A 9,469-nucleotide genomic window follows, 5' to 3' on the forward strand; every position below is an offset into this window, starting at 1 on the left:
TGCTTTCCAGCCACCCCAACAGGCGTTCCTGGGGCTTCAGAGGCCTGATCCTGCATGCCCTTGAAATTCCCATTCTTGGGCTGCACAGGATTGGGCCCCTGAAGCCCCTATGCTTGGGTTCCCCATTTGGTATTTCCAAGGCATTAGCCCAAGGATCCCACCAGAGCCAGCTTTCACCACCTAATTATTTCCACTGAAGCCAATAGGAGTTTCAAATGCTTAGGACCTCTCAGGATTCACTCTATTATTTATATGTTATACAGGGCAAAACACATTATCAGTGCTTAGTCAATTTTAATAATGAGGATTAAATCCAGAGAAAAGGTTAATATGCTGATTGTTTTCATCCTTAGGCCAAACAGTTGTGTAGCATATTAATAATTAAGTACTTACTTGCGTATTGTGTACTTCATAAAGCATTTGCTTCAGTGTGTTTGCTGTTTAGATTGATTATCTACTACTGAAAAAAAATAAGTGCTACCAATAATCTCAGTAGCAGCAGTAATGCTGCTCAACATGGGTTTCTTCATGTATCTTGTATCTTCAAATTATAAATAACAGAAGAGCCTCACTACTTCGCACACCAACACTAAAAAAAATCTTCAGTTCCCAAATTAATAGAAGCAAAGAAAGGAAATGTTTAGAATTCTTCCTCTTTGTATTTCACATCTCAGACTTCCGTGATTAGAGGAACGTACATTGGCCTGGAGTACATGAGAAAAGGAAATGGAGGTGATGGAGGTGTAATTATTAATATATCATCTATGGCAGGTAAGAGATTCTTCTAGCTAAACATTTGTTCTTTTTTGGTACTTTAAAAATAAATAAATCTATAATTACTATTTATTCTTTTTTCTCTTTCTTAAAGACTTGGGCGGGGGGGAGTCTTCAAACCTGTAACAATATTTACTTGGATAGCAAGGACCTCCAAATCTCAAATGTACAATTTTTCAGAACTGGAACACGTAATTATGAGCTTGGTAATTTCTTGTACAGTTAGTTTCAGATGCCATAATAATGAGCATGGTATAACTATGCAATCAGATACACTTCCCTTTAGATTTCAGAAATGTTGCACATTGAATAACAATTAAATACTATTAATTAGTCATACTTCTTTACTAACACTTTATCTTGCAAAGACAACAAAAATAAATTTGAATGATGCTGTGCATAAAAAGTGGTCTTCAATATGTATAGTCCCAAAGGACTAATCCTAGGTTATTTTGCAAAAATCATCACATTTTTGATAGATGAAAAAGCCATTGGCCACTAAATATAAGGGGTTGGAAAGTGCCACACAATCCTCTACAAAAAGCAAAAAAGGGAAAGAAGCTGAAGCAAATGCAGCACTTCAGTCCTTCATCTAACTCTGTAGAAACCCCTCTGTGGTGCACTACATTGTGGCAGCTGAGAGAGGTGGTAGAAAACTGTTCCTTTTGACTTCATCCTTCAGCAAATGTTTAGGAAAATACTTGCAGGAGTTAGTCCTGTCAACAGTGATTATAGCCTATTCCATATTACTCAAAACAGATTGGGATTAAAATATAATCTTGCTTTGTGCTACAATTGTCATCTTTTTGGTAGAGTCATTTTGTTCTGTGATTTTGCAGCATGTAGCAAAATAAACATGACTAAGGCTCCTAAACAAGTATGATCATAATGATAGTAACAAAAAAACACAGCATACTGGCAATACAGTCCCTGACTTCAGGATGGGGAGCAGGGTGGAATGGATTGGATAGATGCCTGTTGGATACCCTGAATTTCACAGACTCCCACTATAGACCAGGGCAACTGTGAGGTTAGGAAACAAGTTATCTTTAATTACATAATTAATCTGGGTCTCTTTGTGTTTAAAGTTACCAAGTTTTACAAAACACACACATGCCCTATATATCTTTTGCCCCCCTATTAACTGTCTTCATGTAGCCCTAAATCAGTATTGGTTAAGCAATCTGATCCAAGACTTAGTCAAGTCAATACGATTCTCTCCACTGAATTCAGTGTGTATTGGATTAAGCTCAAAATCATCAACAAGGAAGGAACTTGCTCCTGTAACACAAGGGCTCATCAGCACTAGTGAAAAATTAAACAATTCCAATTAAACACTGGTACTTGGGAAAAGAAGAAAAGGAAGGCAAAAGTCTTAGTATGCTGATGCGACAGTACGTGACAGTTTAACTGCACCAGGCCTGCAGGATCTTAACTCCTTAAATCTTACTTTTACTGTCTGGGTTTAATAAGAGTCTACAAGTATCTTTTTAATGAATCAGGTAATGTGTTACTTATTTACTTTCAACTTTAAAAAAAATGTGATCATTGTACTCTAATGGTTATGACTTTTTCTTTCAAAAAACAAAGCGTACTTTGTTTTGTTTGCTTTTGCCTAGCATGTGCTTAGCAATTGTGCTCAATGACATCAAAAAATCCACATTCTAAAAGTTGATATAGGCTTCCCCCCCGCCCTACTTATGTGCTTGCTTTTGCTATCAAAGAATCTAAGCCTGAAGTCAATTCATATGTAAAACTTAAAACTTCCATCAATTTATTGTTTGATGTTCACTGGTGAGTGTTTTCTTTTCTCAACAGAGTTAGCTTCTGTTGATCATTAAGCTTTTTTCTCTCGTTTTCTTTTTTTTCATTCACCTGGAAATTTTCATTAGACAAGCTCTACATGTAGCTGTTGTTCTTATCTCTTGTTTGCAGTAAAACCAGAAATATTTAGTACTTGTATAACACACTGTATTCAAACCCTGATTGAATAATCAGGATTCAATTCACCATGCTGGAGTTATGCCAGTGATTTGAGTTAGTGAGGGATCGTCCCCTGGAGCTTGATTCTGCAAAGTGCGTGCCTGGGTCTACTCTCATGTGCTGTGCTAAGCACATGCTTAAGTATTTTGCTGGATTGGCGCCAGACTGCTCAACCTATTATAGCATCAAGCCTTTATTCTGTACAACACTTCTGAGAGGTAGGAGTAAGTCAGGAAACAGAGGCAGACAAGGATTACAAAGCTGACTCAAATATCACAAAGTCGCTGGCAAAAAAAAAGATTAGAATTTAAAAGCACCTGACCCTTAACACTCTCCTTATTATTTTAGATTACACTGCCTTCTTGAAGTTCTAAAAGTTATGCAAACTTTCATGAGAATTGTGCTTTCATATCAAGAGGAAGTAATACCACTAAATCTCTCAAATAATGGGTGCTTTGTGTGTGTAACTGCAGAAGTGGTCCCATAAAAAGACAGCTGGCCAGTGGCTGTAAGCTTTTAAAGCAATGTTTTATAATAAATTTAAATTGAAAGAGCAAGGTATTTTAAACCCTCTTGTAGAAAACTATTGCTATATAGTTTTGCCATTTGTAATTTGAATAGAAATTGGTTATATGCCAACCTATCGAAAATAGCCATGATGCTAAGTTTAACCACTGATTTTACCTCAGTGATCAGTTGGTTTGTATATATTATGAGAATGTGTGGCTAGAGAGAGAGAGAGGGAGATGATGATGATAATGATTAGTGTTTTGATTCACTTTTTTGGTAATTCTTTGAAATGTTTATGCTTTCAGCAAGCTATGATATAAAACGTCCTGATAAAATTGTGTTTCACATAGCAGATGACCAAAATGCAGCTTGCAATCAACCCTGAGTTATTTAAGTTCAACTGTTACCCCTAGATATCTAAGTGCCCCTTTAAAGCAGTGGATTGCCTGCCAGAGATATGCAGATCCTATGCCTAAAGCACAGGCATTTTTTCACCCAAAGGCAGTAATGGAATCACTCCTATACTCTCGTCAGGTAGAGTTCGTTACAAGCTGCACTTTGGTCAACCAGTAGGTAAAATAGAACTGTCATCTCAGTATTTAATGTTTTTATAAGCTTCTGGTATGCAGCTTTAAAATTAGTTTGCCACTACTTGAATTCAAGCATGCCATCAAGTAACACCATTTTCCAAAGCAGTGATTTTTCTGCAGATTGCTTCTCCTGAGGACAATGCCCATACTATTTCACAAGACAAGCATAATGAATCAGGTCTCTGTAATTGCTTACATACTTGCCTCACTTTACAGTCATACATTGGTAGCATACGTCAGGAGCAAAATTAAGGAGACGTATAAATGATTATGGGATTAGAGTAGATTTGCATTTTAAAAGAACTGTTACACACAGAGAGGAAAGGGAAAAGGAAGATGTGCTGATTGGAAACCAAAGGAAACAGCATTGGGAGACACAAAGTCCAAAGTATATGTATTTGGGATTTGGGGTTTATTGTCATAACGTTTCCTGAAAGTCAAGAAGCTGAAAGTCCTGTGAAGTTGATGTCTATTTGGATTAAACAAGACCTCCTTACAATATAATCTACACAGTGGGGAACAAACTACGGTGGGGTATGTTTAAACCTGAACCTTTGATGGACTCTTTTATAACATGCAGCCTCTGGCAATGCCATGAGGTCATCAACTCTTGGATTTGTTTCTCTAGTTAGATGTCTTTTTGGTGATCAGAAGGGTTATTTTGACCTGCCGAACATATGGCAGGGCCATTTTGCTTTCCCAGCTTTTTGTCTGTGGGAGATAAGGGGCACTTTTGTTTTGTGATCTGGAAATGTTTAATTCTCTAATTCACAACAATTCATCATATTAATATTATTTTTGACAATCAATATTGTGCCAAGAGACTTTGCCAAGTATGTTTTATAAAATATAAAAAAAATGCAAATGATGGAAAGCTAGTGATACTGCCATTTTTCCAGGAAATTGCAGAACCAGTTAATAGTGTGTTTCTAAATAAATTCCATCAGTTTAACAATCCTTGATTTATCTGATTTATACATAAGCTATTTTATGATCTGTACAAACGTGGCAAAATAGAAGACAGTGTATGATAGTCAAGATAAATAAACATATATATACCCACTAAAAATGAATATATTAACAACCTGAATATATATCTAGCAATGTGCTTTCTGTGCTACTTTTACTATTGAGTGGTGACAGATCTCTATCAAAGTACATTCTTAGTAGTACTAAGTGCTGCCTTCTGCTGAGCTCAAAGCTCCCATTAAATCAACATAAGCTCTGTCAAACAAAAGAATTTGACTCTTATCCTTAGCAACATGCTAAGCCATGATCATCCACATACTTGTATTATAGAATTATAACAACTTTAAGATTATGAGTAAAGGGAATTACATTTTATCTTAGGCTGACTAACTGCAGTCATGAAGAAGAAAAAGCGGGGTGGAAAAGCCATCTAAATGCTAATAGATTTTTTTTCAGAAAGACAGGCATTTTCAAATCCCCTTCAGGTAATGTCTGTCCTACTGTACCTAGTAGGAATTTCTGTTTTCATCAGACCTCTTCAATAGATGGAAGTAAAGGGCTGGCCTCAACAAATGCTAGTTTGAGATACAGCTCCTACTGCCAATGCTGATTTCTCAATGAGTAGACCATGAACTTTAATTAAAACTATTGACCATAATAAATAAATAAATGCAATTATAAGGCTGACATTATGTCTAATATAGTAATGAGTGACCTTGACACCTTAACAACCAAAGAACCAGAGTATAAACAAGAGTGACAGCTATGTCTCTGCCAGCTTGCCAATGAATAAGAAGATGAAGCAAAAGGATAGATACTTTGAAAAGTAGGCTTATTGCTGGGGAGGTCAAGTTGATTTTGGCAAACACTTTATTTGGTGGTCAGCATGGTGGTCAGAGCATTTTGCTAAATGTGGGTTCAAATCTCCTCAGGCAAAAGAGGAAATTGAATTCTCGTCCTGAGTGAAAGGTTCAACCACTGGGCTATTGGGTAGAAGGAAATGGTGTTTTGGTAAGGGTGACTAATTCTTGCTCTTTATGTCCATCCTTCTGCTTTGCTGAAAATGCCTGAAATAGCAATTTTTTTCAGGGTTTTTCTTCTTCCCAGCAAAAAAACCCCAAACAAACAAACCAAAAACAAATATTTCGGTTTGGATTAATTTTTTTTTTCCCGGTCAAGCATTGAATAAAAAGAAATCACTTATCAGAACCATCTTTTGACATCTAGGTGAGGTTTTGTGCCATATTACACTTGACCCACCCTTAGTCATGCTTTTCTTCTGTGTGTTTCTTGATATATCTGTCATGTCAAGTAAATGCCTAACAAGCCAATAAAATCTGGGTTTCCAAATACATCTTATGTCTTTTCAATCGTAAGTCGGCAAGGATCATCTTTTCCTTTATTGCATGTGCATTACCATTTACTGTTAAACAGATAAAAGGGATAATAACCTGGATTTTGTTGCTTGGATTGATGGTAGCTAGTGCTGACTCTTCAACAGACCAAGAATAAAAAATTCAAGATAAAAACATCTAAGCATTACTTCATAGTTATCGGAAGTCATAAAGACAGAAGGATCTGAGATTCTTTCCCAGAAGGTGCCAGGGATGACAGATGGAGGTCCATAAAGTAAGCTCTCTAACTCTAGGGGTAGAGGCATCCATTTTAACAACTTCCCAAACCTCAAATGCAATTCCATTAGTCTAAGACAAGAAGTTAAATAAAAATTAAAAAAAGCTACCTGTTATTGTAACACATTATTTATTTCCCTAAACTGAGCAATGCTAATAAAAGTGCTTTGTCACTACATATAGCATTAAATAGCAAAGACAGAGGTATATTTTAAGCTGAAACATCACCTTTTTTGTACCAGGTTTACAATTATAACTGGGTCCATTCAGGAAGTTGTTTCCTTTGAGGGAACTTACCTCCAGGACAGAGGGTACAAATAAGGCCCTAGACACCAATTAATCCTTACTGAAATCCCATGTTAGGATTTGGGTACTGTATAGGTTCCTGCATGTCTCTTCTCTACTTCAGTGAGTCACAGCTTTGGGGGATTATATCACTTAGAATTATAAAAGGAAAAAACAAATACGACTTCTTATACTCGGACTGGAATGGTTCTGTAGGAGCTAAAGGACATCCAAGTTTTGATATAAGCCTTCAAGTTTTATGACGTCACCTCCAAATCTTATCTCTAATTTTAGGACAAGCTGTACTTTGCTACTTATTAGTTACATAATTTATACCTGGAGGTTACAATACTGTGTGTCACTTGGAAATTACAGCACTTGCCAGCACACTTCTGACTAAAGCTGTTAGCATAAGCATGGAACTACATAGATTCATAATGTGTCTGTCATCTCATCTTGATTCTCCTGCTCTCAGTCCGGCAAAACCTGATCTCCTAATCTTTCTTCCAAGTCTATGAATCAAGCCCTCCTCTAACCACTTCATATCACAGCATTTCAACCTGGACATCATATTCTTTTCCCTCATTTTCCCGATTTGGCAAGGTTGTTGCCAAATCACATTGGTTCTTTTCCCTGCAATTTCTCAAAAAATATTCCTCCCTCTTTATCCAGTTAAAACTTATGTGCATGGCTTGCCTACTAAGTCCCCTCTATTTTTGACTCCCTATTACACACACACTCCCTACCCAAGAACATAAAATTCAATGACTAAAATTATCTACTTAGCTTGCTTTCTAGAATTCACATCTAAAATTCAAACTTAAAATCTTTTCACTACCAAATTGTTTTCCAGCAAATTGTAACAGGCCAGTGCTAGGTATTGTACAAAGATATCTTCTGCAACACATTTATTTAATCTTCAATAGAAAAATTTAAAGTTCTCCACTGCAGGCATTTCTACTGTCCTTTTTTTCTGCTGCCTCTTTTCAGAATTTCTCTCCACTGGGCCCTTTATACTCTTCTTTTACTTTTGTTTTTATTATGCTTTCTTAGTTTGAGTCCTGCATGCCTTTCTCAGTGCTGCTTTTATGATTGATGTGCAAAGTCACTTCTCTATGCATCTCAAGCAAAACCAGGGAAGTCATCCTCCCACTATACTCAGCCCTGGTGAGACCACAGCTGGAGTACTGCATCCAGTATTGGGCCCCTCACTTCAGGAAGGATGTGGAGAAGCTTGAGAGGGTCCAGAGGAGAGCCACTCATATGATCCAAGGCCTGGAGGGAAGGCCATATGAGAGGCTGATGGACTTGGGACTCTTCAATCTGGAGAAGAGAAGTCTCAGGGGGACATGGTGGCAGCCTACAACTTCATAAAAGAGCTGGGAGAACACCTGTTCACTAGAGCTCCCCAAGGGATAACAAGGTCTAACGGCCATAAACTCCAGGAAGGCTGATTTAGACTGGATATAAGAAAAATGTTCTTTATGGTGTGTGTGTCCAGGGTCTGAAACAGATTCCCCACAGAGGTGGTGCAAGCACCTACTCTGGACTCCTTCAAAAAACAGCTGGATTTATTTCTTGCTGGGGTCATTTGATCCCAGCTGACTTCCCACCTATAGCGAGGAGGCTGGACCCAATGATCTCATGAGATTCCTTTCAGCCCCTAATGTCTATGAATCTGTCTCCTTTAAATTGTTCCTTAAAATTTATGCTTCTTCTGTCACTGTTAAATCTCCCATTTAAGAAATAGTGTCTCAACAGGATGACACCAGGTGACCGGGTCACAAAAGCCTTGGTGGAAGGTGTCATGGTGGATGTAGTCTTCCTGGACTTTAGGAAGGCCTTCAGCACTGTCTCTCACCCCATTCTCATTAAAAGATTAGGCGTCTGTGGTGTTGACGCCTACACAGTCAGATGGGTCAAAAATTGGCTGGAGGGCCGCACACAGAGAGTGGTGGTGGACAAGTCATTTTCGACCTGGAGAGATGTGGACAGTGGGGTTCCCCAGGGCTCGGTCCTCGGGCCCACACTGTTCAATATCTTCATCAACGATTTGGATGAGGGGGTGAAAAGTACCTTGTTCAAGTTTGCAGATGATACTAAGATGTGGGGAGAAGTGGGCACGCTAGAAGAGAGGGACAGGCTACAACTAGATCTCGACAGGTTACAGAGGTGGGCAGATGAGAATAGGATGGGTTTCGATACAGACAAGTGTAAGGTGTTGCACCTGGGGAGGAAGAACCAGCAGCATACCTACAGGCTGGGGAACTCCATTCTTGTCAGCACAGAGGCAGAGAAAGATCTTGGAATCACTATTGATTCCAAACTTAACATGGGACACCAGTGTGGGGCTGCAGTCAGGAAGGCTAACCGCACCTTGTCATGCATCCATAGATGCATCACGAGCAGGTCCAAGGAGGTGATCCTCCCCCGCTATGCAACATTTGTCAGGCCGCAGTTGGAGTACTACATCCAGTTCTGGGAGTTGCACTTCAGGAGGGATGTGGACAGCATCGAGAGGGTCCAGAGGAGGGCCACTCACATTATCAGGGGGCAGCAGGGCAGGCCCTACAAGGAGAGGCTAAAAAGAAAGGCCTACAAAGGATGGAGGATGGGAGTCACCTCCAAGGAGGATTATTCTGCACTGGTCCGGTCCTGTAGGGAGCAGACCAGGAAAGCCAAGGCTGCAACTGAACTCCAGCTAGCTTTGAGCATCAAGGACAATAA

The 9,469-nt window shown here is 38.8% G+C and overlaps 1 protein-coding gene across 1 annotated transcript in view; it reads left to right on the forward strand.

Annotated features, from left to right (window-relative positions):
• Window positions 1–9,469, forward strand: part of HPGD (15-hydroxyprostaglandin dehydrogenase) — a 60,688-nt gene that overhangs the window by 44,297 nt on the left and 6,922 nt on the right. Inside the window, exon 5 of the mRNA XM_025202409.1 lies at window positions 675–771. Within this exon, the coding sequence (XP_025058194.1) occupies window positions 675–771 (97 nt within the window). The remainder of the gene's footprint in view (window positions 1–674; window positions 772–9,469) is intronic.

This window comes from Alligator sinensis, unplaced genomic scaffold (assembly GCF_000455745.1).
Source record: "Alligator sinensis unplaced genomic scaffold, ASM45574v1 scaffold211_1, whole genome shotgun sequence".
In the NCBI taxonomy this organism is placed as follows: domain Eukaryota; kingdom Metazoa; phylum Chordata; order Crocodylia; family Alligatoridae; genus Alligator; species Alligator sinensis.